This window comes from Plectropomus leopardus, chromosome 1 (assembly GCF_026936395.1).
Source record: "Plectropomus leopardus strain MGB_pleo_1.0 chromosome 1, ASM2693639v1, whole genome shotgun sequence".
Classification (NCBI taxonomy): domain Eukaryota; kingdom Metazoa; phylum Chordata; class Actinopteri; order Perciformes; family Serranidae; genus Plectropomus; species Plectropomus leopardus.
The window spans coordinates 9,070,882-9,084,622 of NC_142176.1; the positions used below are offsets into that span (position 1 = coordinate 9,070,882).

The 13,741-nt window shown below is 39.8% G+C and overlaps 1 protein-coding gene across 6 annotated transcripts in view; it reads right to left on the reverse strand.

The window, feature by feature from the left end:
• Positions 1-13,741, reverse strand: part of LOC121943806 (C-myc promoter-binding protein-like) — an 88,446-nt gene that overhangs the window by 28,926 nt on the left and 45,779 nt on the right. For 3 of the 6 annotated variants that reach the window (XM_088072193.1, XM_088072035.1, XM_088072123.1), the window contains exons 13-16: positions 10,640-10,785; positions 10,307-10,345; positions 2,633-2,766; positions 802-934 (exon numbers count right to left, since the gene is read on the reverse strand). In XM_088072193.1, the coding sequence (XP_087928319.1) occupies positions 802-934; positions 2,633-2,766; positions 10,307-10,345; positions 10,640-10,785 (452 nt within the window). The remainder of the gene's footprint in view (positions 1-801; positions 935-2,632; positions 2,767-10,306; positions 10,346-10,639; positions 10,786-13,741) is intronic. The other 3 variants (XM_088072233.1, XM_088072162.1, XM_088072076.1) reach the window with 1 other exon arrangement.

Sequence of the window (13,741 nt, forward strand, 5' to 3'; positions counted from 1 at the left end):
CAGGGTAATTACAGTCTATTGAAACTCTACAACCACAAGCTAGAGATTTAAAGCATGCAGAGGATGAATGGCTGTCATGGGTATACTGACACTAAGGGTGTTTCTCTGCAGTTTCCAGAACATAGTTGTTCGCCATCCAATCGCAGACAATTGCAGTTCTTACAGAAAGGATTTTTGTGTGGTGTTCCCAAAAGTCCTGGTGTCTTAAGGTGGTATTTTGATGAGATTCTTGAATCTTGATTTCTATCAATTGTTAAATTCTGCACCAAATCTGTGTAACAAATGTTATCAACTCAGAAATTGCTGCAACAACTTCAACAATAATGTTTTAAGGCCTGATGTACTCTGAACTTGAAAATTTGAATAGGTGCCTAACCAAAAGACATTTAGAACAGATTTCTGAATGGAAACACTGGACACGCCTTGCTGAAGGGCATCTCAAATTAATGTTCAGGTTCCCAGCTTTTAGATGGTGTATTTCAGTTCTGTTTGGCATATTCAGTTAGCTTGCTAGATCTCATGTCCACCCACAAAACTGATGAAAATGGGTCTATGGTGGTTCTCAAAAGGCAGTTCTGTGTGCACACCGAATTGTTGTCAAACTGATTGACTCTCTTGGCTCTACTTTATTTTGAGAGTGATTTATCAGAAGATTATAGAAACTTGTGTGCAGGTTTTGCAATTTAGAAAATTAACTTTGTGTTGTTGCTCTTATCTCAGGCAACTCTGGAGAGGAGCAGCAGCTCAGTACCTAAATCAATAAATCATTCTGTGACAATAGTGAGTTAGTGCTGTGCTGACCTGCTTGGTGCGTCTAAACATGGGGGCAGGGCTGGTGGGACAGCTGTGCCTGGCAGCGAGGCGAGAGGAGGGCGTCCGCAGGCCCTCCACAGGGTCAAACAGGTCGAGACTCAACACTGGGAAACCATCATACCTGATGAAGAATACACACACACATGCATGCACACACATTAGTGACAGCAGGCACACAGTTTCTCTCCCAGTTCCTGGTGTCTGCAAGAAAAAATACTTTTTGGTATTATCTAACATTAAATTATTTCTTCCAAGGTTACAGGGTCCGTTAAAACAGTTTGCCTGAAATTATCTTCAAAGAGAGCTGATAATGAATTCTGGAAAGCTGTTGGTCATTATGGATTATTAGGGGAGCTTAATTTAAGTGGTTCTGAGAAATCTCTTGGCTTAAATTATTTAGTGCAAAGCAGAACTGCAGAATACAAATAGCACATGTTCAGACGCACTCAGTCCAGCAACAGTGCTCAGTGTTTGGTCCCAGTGAGGGGGCTGGACTCCTGCTGGTCCTCAATCAGCTAATGAATTAACCAGCTTTCAACACGATGTATTATTCTGATTTTTCAGTCTTCCTCCTGTTGTTAGGTGACAGTACTCAGTTAGCTTCATAGAAGATGGCACTTAACATCAAAGTAGAGGTAGAATATATTTCCCATTTACAAATAACATTAGACTTCAAAAGCTAAAGCAGCGGTCTGCTAAGTGTTCAAAAGCATGGCTCAACTCATGCTAGTGGTCAGTCTAATAATACCTTGCGTGTTGTTGCTCTTTCTAATGTGGAAGCTCAGTTACAACAGTCCTCTTGCACAGAGACTGCATTATAGAAACAGAGTGCATTAAAGTCCCACCCCCACCGGGTGGGACAACAATCCATCACTCTCCACTGACTTTGTATTGAGCGAGCGTGCCTCCTTGTCTTTTCTATCTGCTAGCAAACAACAAAAAAACCGTGAAAGCTGCTGTGTTATGGGATGCACTACCAACACTGTGAAGAATCCAGAGCTAAGTTTTTATAAGCTGCCGAACCGAAAAACAAAACTTTTAAAAGACAAAAGTGGATACAAGAACAAACAATCAGCAGAGTAAATTGGGGGGGCTGGGATTCTGACCCATTGTGTACTGTGATCGGCAAGTATTTTTCTAATCTGACCAAACTGTAGAGGTTGAAGTTAACTATTACTCTCCGTTTTTGGGAGACACAAGGTGCTAAAGTATTTATTTGACTTGCTGATATCAAATGTTTTGAGCTATCTAAAGGCATTTTGTTCGTGAATCAGCCCTTGTTTGCATATTGTGGCGCCGAGAGCTGTCTGCTCCAGTGGGTATGGTTTTCGGGGTATGACACGTTGCGTTCTGTCTCTATAGAGCCACCACAAAGTCCCTTCTTATGCAGTCTTTGCAATCTTAGACAGGACCAAACTAAGGGCGAACTAATCAGCTCTTTCTAAACAATAACAATGGCATAATATGGCAATAACAGCATTTACTGTCCCTGCAATATGATCTTGTTCTCTGCTTGGAGTTAAGCTCCCAGAGCTCAATGTTTTCCTAATTTGAGGACATTTTTGGTCGTTTTTCTTCTTCTTTGAGTTAGACACTAACTGCTAGCTGCTTTTTAAATCTTCCACGATGGGTAGCTCACATAACACGTTGTCAAAACGGCACATCCACACACCCATATTACTACCTTGAACAGTTATTGTAAGTGAAAAATGTTACCAAAACATAGGAAATAATATCAAAACATAAAAAAATGACTAAACATAAAACATCAAGTAGTAGAGTTAGAGTCTAAAATCTCTAGGTGAAGTAGAGTTATTACCTGTAGCAGAGTGGATATTCTTCCCCCTCAGGCAGAGGAGGCAGCTCTGGAGGTGTGATAAAGACTGTGTGCTCACTGCGCTGAGATTCATCAATCTCTATCAGCCTGGTCTCCTCCGGCCTGTCGCTGTCCACCTGAAGCACAGAACACACAAACATGAACTGAGGTGTTTTAGTGGTGATACCATGACCCCTCATCCATCACAGTCGATGGTTGTAGGGAGTAACTTAAACACAGATCTTGACATTATGCCCTGCAATAAATATTTCCGTGTTTGCATAGGTGGGCCTTGACTCTGACACCAGCTGATTCACCTCTGAAAAGCTTTTTTTTTTTTTTTTACTGAAGCATAAATTCAAAGCAGCTTTGTAGCCGTCACCCTGATAGCAGGATTCCTACAGAATGAGTGTCGGGGAAAGCTGAGGGAGGATGACAGCAGGTGACCTAGTTTTCCCGAGTGAACATGCTTCCCTTTCTCTTTCTTTTTTCTCATTTTTTATTCTCACTCTACCTCTCTGCAGCCCACTTCTGTCACCACACACACACACACACACACACACACACACACACACACACACACACACACACACACACACACACACACACACACACACACACACACACACACACACACACACACACACACACACAAAGCTAGTTCGGTTCTCGATCTTCCTCTATTTGTCTGCTGCTGTGCAACATATTGTATGATGCTGAGCCAATCTCTGTTAACAGCTATCTGCATGTGAATACAGAATCTGTGGACAAGAATTTGATATTGGAGGAATTCTGGTTTACATTTGTAGTCCATGTTGTATTGATCAATCGCGTTTGAGCTGCAGATAAACAGTTTGTGTTGAGAGGAAAAATGCATTAGCCAAAGTGCAGTCTTGGAACTCATTGACTATTAACTTTTGATTAGCTTTCTCTTATTATATATCTGCATTCAAATGCCTATCCGTTTATACAGATTAGCCAAAAAGAGTGGATGTGGACGACTTGCCCTGGATATCCACTGGCTGCACAGCAACACCTTAAATATTGGCCCTCACCCAAAGTGGTTTTTTCATCATCAGACCCATAGCTGATGGGTTCCAATATTGAATAACACCTATTACATAGTATATTAGAGTTGAATATACAGATTGTGCAATAAAATGTCCATATTATCAATCACTGTCCCGGCATAGTCAATTATTCAGTCTATGGCCAACAGTCACAGTTAATCATCACAGTTGTGGGTAAATTTGGTTATGAAACAAAGGATCACTCCATGGAGAAAAGAGGTGGGTGCTAAATGTCCAGTTTTACATAGAATTGCTTGATTTCTCTCAGCAAATCATGTTATATAGCCCATTTCAGTATATTTCTCAATCAGAGACATTAAATAGGAACATAGCACTCACAAAGGGCTCAACAGTTTTTGGACTTGTTAAAAGATCTCTGTCACACTCAGCTGGAGAAGGCACATAGAAACAGCTGTTTGCAGCTTGCTTCTCTCTCAGTCTCCATCCATCTCTCTGAGAGTCAAAAGTTCTGTTCACAACCACAGAAAGCAAGCAGGAACCAAATAAAGTGACATGTTCAGTCTGTCTGTCCGTCATTCTCCTCTGCTCTCTTTCAATGCTCTGGACAGAGGTGCTGCCGCACTTACACACACGTGACCCCAAACACACAAAAACAGCGCTGTGTGGAACACATGCTATTATAAAATGAACTCTAATGCCAAGCCAAGAAGAAAAATTGTTTAATCAGGCATTTCAGCCACATATGTGTATTATTTATATATTTAATTAAACTGTGCTCCTGAACATTTGTTCTTTCAACTGTGAAAGTACACTAAGACCTACAAGAAAGTGAAGTGAAACTATTTGTATGCATAAAGATACTTGACCGACCAATAAAGCTAAAACTGATTAAAAAGAACTAACGATCAAAGCGGATGCATTCGAGACTGAGCTAGCCTGACTCTTGCCTCTCATGCACTTCCTATAATGCATCTCAGTAGCTCTGTTCTAATTAGACTGTCCATAGATTGTAAACACCTGTGTTTTTCATACTCAACACCCCCGATTGATCTCCAAACCCAAGTCCAAAAACTCAAGATGTCACTTCCAAAATCACAGAAGACATAATTTAACTGCACTCACAGGCTGAGAAGTACTCCTCATTACTAGCTAAATAATTAAATGTAAAACCACCTTTAAGGATTAATTGATACAAAGTCCTGCTGTGGTTTATGTGCGAGAAAATGACAGAAAGCACTTTGAATCACGGACGTCTTCGAAGATCAGACTTGCCAGAAAGTGAAAAAATCTATGCAGAGCAAGAGGATTTATTCAGTCTATACACATGGATCAATAGGTCGCTCGACCAGTCAGACTGTGTCGACTCTATAAATCTAAATCTGTACCACAGGGGAGCAGTGTCAGTGTGTGAGCAGCAAGTTTATTCCACTACAGAGATCTTCTACTGCACACTGAAACTTTTACTTACCACTGTTATATATTCTGATTTATTAATATAAAGTGATGGAGAGTAACTAAGAACAATTTGCAACAAATACAAACACTAAGAAGCTGGAATTAACTTAACCATCTCTATTTAATGCTCCCTTTTTGTAGTTGTAGCCTTCACCAGTCTTGAAATAAAATCCAGTCTACTCTGTCTTGGACCAGGACAAGACTGAGAAAAAATGCAGCCCATTTTAAGATGAGGCTGAGACCCTTAAAAAGCCGTCTTGAGAACAAGGCACACTAAGGAGCTGAAATCTACTTAATCATCTTAACGCAACAGTCATTTTTTTGCACAGGCAATTGAGTGATATCCCTGCAGTTGCACAGTCTTGAAATAAAGTTGATTCTTCTTTGTCAGAGACTGAGAAAAGACAAAAACTATGATTGAGTCCAACAGGAGACTTCAAACAGGGTTCTTGACCTTCAAAAAGTGGTCCTGAGACCAAAACCCATCTCAAATTCTTTAACACGATCAAAAACTGACCCGCAGTATATCAAATACTTAAAATAAGTGCCAACTTAGCCAGCTGAAACATCAAAGAAATGTGCACATGCATGCATCCATTAATATATATAATTCTGAAATAAACCATGTGGAATAATGAGTAGTATTATGTTTGGCATTTTAACTTTATATTAATGCTTATACTTTTGTACTTAAACTTAACAATTTTGAAGCACGACCTTTACTTGCTGTAAACTGAGGTTTTCTACAATGTGGTGCTGCTACTTTTACTTAAGTAAAAGGTCTGAGAACTTCATCCACCATTGTCAGTATACTCATATAGACATGTTAGCAATCTACAGATGTATTGGAAGGACTCTGCTATGAATTAAGCCCCTGGCAGTCTGTCCTGTGTGTTTGATACACTGCAGGTACGAGCCTGCAATCAACTCGGCGGGAGCATTAAATTACTGTAAAGGGCTGAATTTAAGCCAGCATGACTCCAGACACAACCCCTCATCCAGAAGATAACAGGTTATGGCTGCTCAATCGTGAGAAAAGGTGTTTTATTTTATTAAAATGTCCCAGGGGGAAAAAAAAACATCTTGGTGGCAAAATGAAATACAGCGAGAGCAATGGACGACACCCATCATCACTGACATTTGGAGTTACTGCACATATTTTACTGCAGCCATGTTGGCAGAGCTTACAGATGAGACCTCCAGTTTTCAGAGTGAATCTTAAAGCGGGAGGTTTGAGCTTTATGGTGGATATAAAAAATGAAGGGTCACAGAGGGAAACATCATAAATTGAGAAGTGCTTAATGACAGGCTTTAGAGCTACAAGAAATGGTTTTATTCATGGCGGATGGGAGGGAAGCGAAGAACGAGCTGAAAGTTTATAATTCAGCCTTGTTAGTCTGATGATAATTAAAGTTTGATAATAACCTCAGTCAAAGCTGTAAAGTGTGGGAGTCAAATCAAGTGTCTCTTCTTTGGTGCAGTTTAAAGCCTTTTAGACTAAGAAGTTTCATTATTTCTCGTGTCTAATACAGTACTTTGAAGGTTAATATAAACTTCTGTGAGGTTTTCTCTGAACATATCTGAGGTCAGAGAGGACCCACTGCTCTTTTACACTGGAAGGAGCTGATATGATTCACAAAACTGATCAGGATGCCTACCCATAGAAATATCCTGCAAAGACACCCAGACCTCATCAGAGAGACTACATATCCAATAATATCAGGGAACCAACAGGAAATGTTAGAGGATGTGGCCAGGGTAAAGGAAATTTTGCCAAAATTTGATAAAAGTGGCAGAAAATGGATGGATAGATGTGTGTAACAGCATTTTACTAAAATGAAACCAATGCTGGTCGCTAATAAAAATGCTGGTTTGATCCTGAAAACATTTTAAGAACTGCAGAATATTTGGAAAAACAATGTTTTTTGGATTTAAAAAACAACATCTCAGTCAAGTTAGTTCGACTAATCGAAGCATAATCTTACCAACTTCTAAAATTTAGTTTGAGTTGAAGTGATTTTATTGATGATGATGCAGGTGTATACAGGGTTCCCACACATTTTCATGGACAATCTTTTTCCATGACTTCTCAAGGACCCACAGTAATAATTAAAATAAACTTCACCCACTTATCTGGCAGTATTCAAATATCTCAAATTCAAACTCTAATTAAACACATTTTCAGCTAACTGAAATACATACATGAAGGGAGAAACATCAAACATCAAAGCATATTAGACCTACGTTATGTTCACAGCTCTAGAAAACAGATTTGCTGCTAGGTTACATTACATCGAAGGTTTTCAATCGAAGTGCTGAAACAATTTCATGACACACAATAAACTTCCATGACTTTCCAAAGGTTTTAATGATTTTCACTAATAACATGACCTTTTAGACCTTGAAAATAAGATTGGCAAATTCCCTGACTTTTCTAGGTTTTCCATGACTGTGGGAACCCTGTATATGTAGTGATGGTTTGTTGGTGTTATGATACTGCCGACTCACCTGGACTGCTGCTTCTTTGCTATCGTTACAGTGACCATAATGAAAATAAGTCTTGACTTGATTGTGTTATTCTTGTAGTTGTGTGTCATTTTACGTTTTCCTCTTCGCAATGTCAATAAAAACAAACTATCCAAATAATTATGATGTTGACTTGAGATCTTTGAGTTCTGCAGCACCCCCCCTCCCTCACATATATAATGTTTTTTTAATGTGAGACAAACTACACTGCTGCTCCACAGAGACTAGAGACAGCTGTGGTGATGATGAAGAAGCAATCTGTCAAACAGGCAGGTCTGCTCTCAGTTCAGACATCAGAAAAAAAAAGAAACACAGACAGGTGGGACGACAACGTCTTGTTTATACCACTCAAAGAACATTCAGTTCATCTGGATCAGGGAGCTTTCCAAGAGGCTGAGTGCACAAAAAAGAGAAGACACCCAGTGTCTGTTGAATGACTGCAGACCAACTTGTAAAAGTAGTTAAAGAAATATTTTTACTGCCGAAGATGGTCTTTTCAAAAACTGAGCTATTTTTGCTATTTTTATTTTTGAAATTGGTGCTATGTGACAAAAAAAAACAGAAAAAAAGGACTGTTTTATTTCTAATTACAGCTAATCAGAGAGTTAAAATGTATTTTTCTGAAAAAAGTTAAGGCAAGAAATAGGCAACACAGTAACAGAATCTTAGTTCACATTTGATCAGCACTGTCTAGTTTCACAGTTTGATCCGAGTTTCGTATGTTTACGGTGGTGGTGGACATACGAAAATGCTGAAGTAAAATCTATAGTCCAAACAACAGACTTAGAGCCATCCAAAAACCGCTGGATGACATGAAACGCATCATCTGGTTGATGTGAGTTGGATGGTGAGCAGGGAGATTTGGGTACTGGTAAGATGGAAGGAAGTTTACCACAGTTCATTTACACATACTCCTCAAACTGTAATTGTACAAAGCTGGCTGAAAATGGGCAAAATATCCCTTTAATTTACACTATTCAATAATATATTCAGCCAAAACCATCTACTGACTGCATGTTTAAGAGTTTCAAAACATCCACCTACCAACATCACTAATGCTCCAGTGAAACCAAAATTTGTCATTTTACAAATTTAGTTACCTTTGCATGGAGCAAGGCTAGCAGTTTTCCTGTATTTCTAGTTTTTATGCTAAGCTGAGACAGCCAGCTGTTGGCTCTACCCACAAATTTACTGTGGAGACACAAGAATGGTATCAATCTTCTTCTCTAACTCTTGTTAAGAAAGCAAAAAACCATTTCCCTAAATGCCAAACCACTCCTTAAAATGCATATTCCCTGACTTTAGTGGCCCCTGGTCCAAAAATGTAGGTAAGCACACCTGTAATGTAGCCCATTTGTTAAATAAATTACTGACTGGATCTTTAAATTTCAGTCTTGATTTATGAAACCCCCCACAACAATTTTGCCCTATACAGTTTGTTTTTCTACTGCTTTTAAATTAATGTCATTGAATTTCATTTGTGTGATTATGCTAACTTCTGTCTTGTTCCCCTGCTGGATTTTATTTGTTTTGTTGCTGCAATGAGCTACTTTCCATCGGGGATCAATATGTTTTAACCTTTTCTTTCTGTATGTAACTGCTGTGTGTGTGTGTTTGTGTGTAGTCGAGTGTGTCTGTGTGTGGGCTGAGTGGTTGCAGTGTGAGAGCAGATAATGTAATCCAGCCACAGTGCAGCAAGACAGTTGGAGGATTTAATCGTCCGTGGAGCTGACACAAGGAGGACCGAGGAGACCTGGGCCCCGCTGCAGGCCTGAGCACACAGTGGGGGGGGGGGCTGTAGATGCTGGCCTCTGGAGTCACTTCCACTATGTCTCAATTACAGCCAGAACACACACACAAACACGCACATACACAAGTAATCCAAGGACAGCCAAGTCTATTTCAGAGTCTGTTACAAATGTCACCTGCAAGAACCAGTGACCCACAGACGTGACTGGAGAGCCGAGTGACTGTGCGATCTTTTAGACTGCAAACACAAAAAATTTAACCTTCAGCATACACATGCAGTCTGATAGAGGAACACTGCCCTGTGAACACCCGGGGTCACATGACGCAAAACGCTCCCAGTGGAGCACACAAGACCCACTGTCAGCCTCTCCAAAGCTCTTCATATTGGCACACTGAAGGGTGTGAGCCCAGGGGATGTTAAAAAGAAAAAAAAAAATCTAACTTCAAGCTCTGTTAGCACTTCAGAAATCAGTGAAGCGTTAAAAGCCTTCACTCTCTCGAGTCATGAAAAATTTAGGGCAGAATCTTTGCAGAAAACTGCGCAAGGAATTTCTATGAGACTTTTGCTATCTCAGGACGAATTGCTGTTGCAGCAAATTTGATGTGGACCGAGAATATTCCAATATTCATTAAAAATGGAAGAATCTGGGACGATGATTGAGTTTGAATCATGGGGAACTCATCTAAATTACATACTGATAAAAAATACCATGAAAGCTCTGACTAAAGCTGCCGGGGAAGAAGGTTTTCTAAAGCCATGCTACTTACTTCTAGGATTCTAGCAGACAAATATTGTTTCCTGAACAACCTATTTTGTTGTTTGCTGCGACCATGCACCATGCAATAATTGCCCTGCCTGAAAACAAAATGCAGCCAAGACAGGTGAAAATGGAAAATCAAATAACAACAGACTTACCTTGCCTCCTTTGTCTGCACTCCGCTCTGAATTGTAGAGCTGCTCGCAAACAAAGGCAGAAAGGGAAAGAAAGAAAAACTCAAGAAATTGGAAAAGGAAAGGTTTGCAGACGAGTGGAAACTATTAATATTACAATGAGTCGAGCACAAAGAGGTCTGGTGAGAAAAGTAGAACCTCTCCCACAGACAGAGGACTGAGATGAGGGTAACAACATCAACAATTAAGGAAAAGGAGAAACCTTTTTTGTATATTTGTGAGAAGCTTAATTCCACTGCATCAAAATGAACACATAAATAAAGTATTTTTTTTTACATGATTAAATACCACACTTACTTTGTCCACACAGTCGTCAAAGAAGGCAAGACTGGCGTCTTTGTCGCTGACGAAGGAGCATTCCTCGATAAAGCGGATGAACATCTGAGTTTTGGTCATCAGCGAGTAGAACTTCTGATGTGAGCGGTCGCGGCTCTTCAAGAAGCCTGAGGACATAAATATTTCCGTTAACTTTACTAATGTGAGGAATGATTTACAGATAGTTTAAGATACATAGTAAAGTATTCACAAGAGCAATTTATGTGATTTTCTGGTTAAGAAATCCATTATCCCAAAGAAGGAATTACAAACTTCCATTTGTCTTGGTTTGCATGATGCAAGCCAACACATTGTTATTAGTCTAATGGCCAATTTGGGATGTAAAACAACATGGTAAATAGCTTCCTTAATAGATGCTGAAAGGAGCTTAACTCACTAATAAGTCGCTGCTGTTGAGACTGAAAGCAGGATGGATGACCACTGGCTCACAGCACAGAGGTGGAAGCCAAACAGTGACGTGTGGCGCGGCACAGAAACACTTCCTGAAGCTGATAAATATTTTAATCCTGACACTGGCCGCTTGCAACCTGGACCATCAATCAAATATGACCAAAGGTCCTCTCAGTGGCTTCACTACACCACTCTTTATGTCTTTTTTATTTCAAGTACAGCCTTCCAGTATAATCTAAAAACACCCCCGATGACCTAACGAGGGACTTAAGTATTACTCAATTTATTACTGAATCAAGAACATATTTTCCACAGTTGCGGGTTTAAGTGATTCAAAATCTTAAGGTTTCTTACTTTTCTGTGGATCATATCACTGTAAAAATGAATACACTTAGCCTCTGGTGTAGTCATAAAGTGGAACAACTTGTAGATTAAATAATTATGCGATTAACTTTCACCAAAAAGGTCCCAGTGCATGTTTTTTTAAAAAGCGACACTGACTGAAATGAAGCAACTGACAGGATCTGAGTCATTATTTAGTAATGTGGTAAAAGATTTAACAGTACTGATGAGTGCTAACAAGTGCCAACAAGAACAAATTATTGCCACCTGAGAAAACCATCTCACCTCAAGGTCTATCGAGTGGCTGCTCTGGAGCTTTTGGTTATCAGCAGGACTATTTTTATTCTAATGATTATTTTTAGGGATTTTCCCTTTATCAAATAGGACAGATGTTGGCATGAAAAGGTGGAGAGAGTGGGGATGACATGCAGCACGGGCCAAGGGTGCCACGGCAGCTGTGGAAAAGACATAGCCTTTTGTATATTGGACGCCCGCTCTACCAGGTGAACTATTGGGCGCCCCATCGGCGGAGGAACTTTGACCGCATCACGAACAGCTACTAAATGTACCTTGAGGGAACTGAACTTTGTTTACATGGGCAACAAGTCATTCAAGTGTTAACTGTCTACATCTACATTTCAAAAACAACATTTAAAAGGACAGTTCACCCCATAATCAAACCCATTGTTCTATTTTTCAGTCTAGATTGTTTTGGTGTGAGCTGCTGACTGTTTGAGATATCAGTCGTAGAGATGTCTGCCTTCTCTTTACTATAATGGAAATAGATAGCACTCGACTTGGGGTGCTCAAAGTGCCAAAAAATACATTTGAAAAAATAAGCAGCAATGTCTCTTGCCAGAAATCATGACCAGTTATTCAAGATAATCCACAGATCTTGTTGAGAGCACTTCAATACAGGAACAATTTTCTTTCTACCAAACTACACCCAACAACCACATAACAGCACAGAAGGAAGTGTGCATCTATTCATGGACGAGATGCTCGTGCTCACGACAGTGCAAGATGTAAACATTAATGGCATCATGATGATGAGGACTTGCCTGTTTTGTTTACTTTTATTTGCTTTATTCTTGTTGACCTTTGTATACACATTTTGTTCTGGCCCTTTTGTTTGACTGTTCGAGACTTTTCTCTGTCGGCATGTTTGTTGATGTTTATTTTTATTATTCCATGAGTTTCTGCTTTACGTTACGGACAATGAATGAAAATGAATTAATGAATTAATATTATTATTATCCTCCTTAGCTGAGCTGTAACGTTAGATGGCTTAGTCGTGCTAGGTGAGCTAGCAGTAGATTTCCTCTGCACAATGATACAGTTGGTGGGTGCAGTTCTGTGGAAAGAAAATAGTTCCTGCATGAAAACAACAAGGTCTGGACCGAGCTACAACAGATAAAAACAAGTATTTGGTTTATTGTAACTAACATACACTAGAACGCACTTGGATACACGCAGACCTCAATCAATAATTATCAATTCCACACTTTGTAAAGCAAAAGGAAATGCCGACGCAATCTGCAAGTAACACTGACAACATCAAAGATGCTGGACTGAAAGCACTTTAAACATGTGAAGAAGGAAACTGTGATTTATGCGGGCAGGAGGAACCATAAATAATGTCTCCCATTACTATTAGATTTCACTGAAATGTTATTTTTATGATTTCATGTGACAAATAAAATGAATGGTGTCCATGACCAATAACTTTTTTTTTCTTTGTTGCTATTATATTAGATTTGAAAACGGTCAGGAGTTCATACACATGATGCACGAGCCGTTACATCTTTCCTCGAGTCATTATGTAATGCAGTGCAGCCATTCCTGTTTGCTGTATCATATAACTCACACTGGACACGACCTTGGCTACAGCTATCCTCCAGCAGAGCAGCCGTGATTTCATCCTAACTCACTTCAGCTGTGATGTCGACCAGCTATCACAAGCTCCCATCCAGAGGCCACTCTCAGGCCTCCGGAGCTTTTAGCAGCTGCACCGCCAACTGACTAACCTTCGGTCTGCAAACAGCCGTGAACCTCCAACCCCAGCGTCTTTCTCAAACCCCAACCTTCCTCTCCAAACAGTTTCTGTGTTTACTCAGTGGAGAGGATGGACACTTATGAAAGCTCATGTATTAAACAACACCATCTGTTTTTGAGGCTGGCCAGCTGTAGAGAGGAAGGTGCTACAGATGACGCAGTATTTATGTATTCATAGACTCATTAGCACTAATCATGCAGTGTAACTGTATACCTGTGACTTCACAGTCTTGGCTGAGGACTAAATAATGACAAAAAAGTTAAGCAAACTTTTTT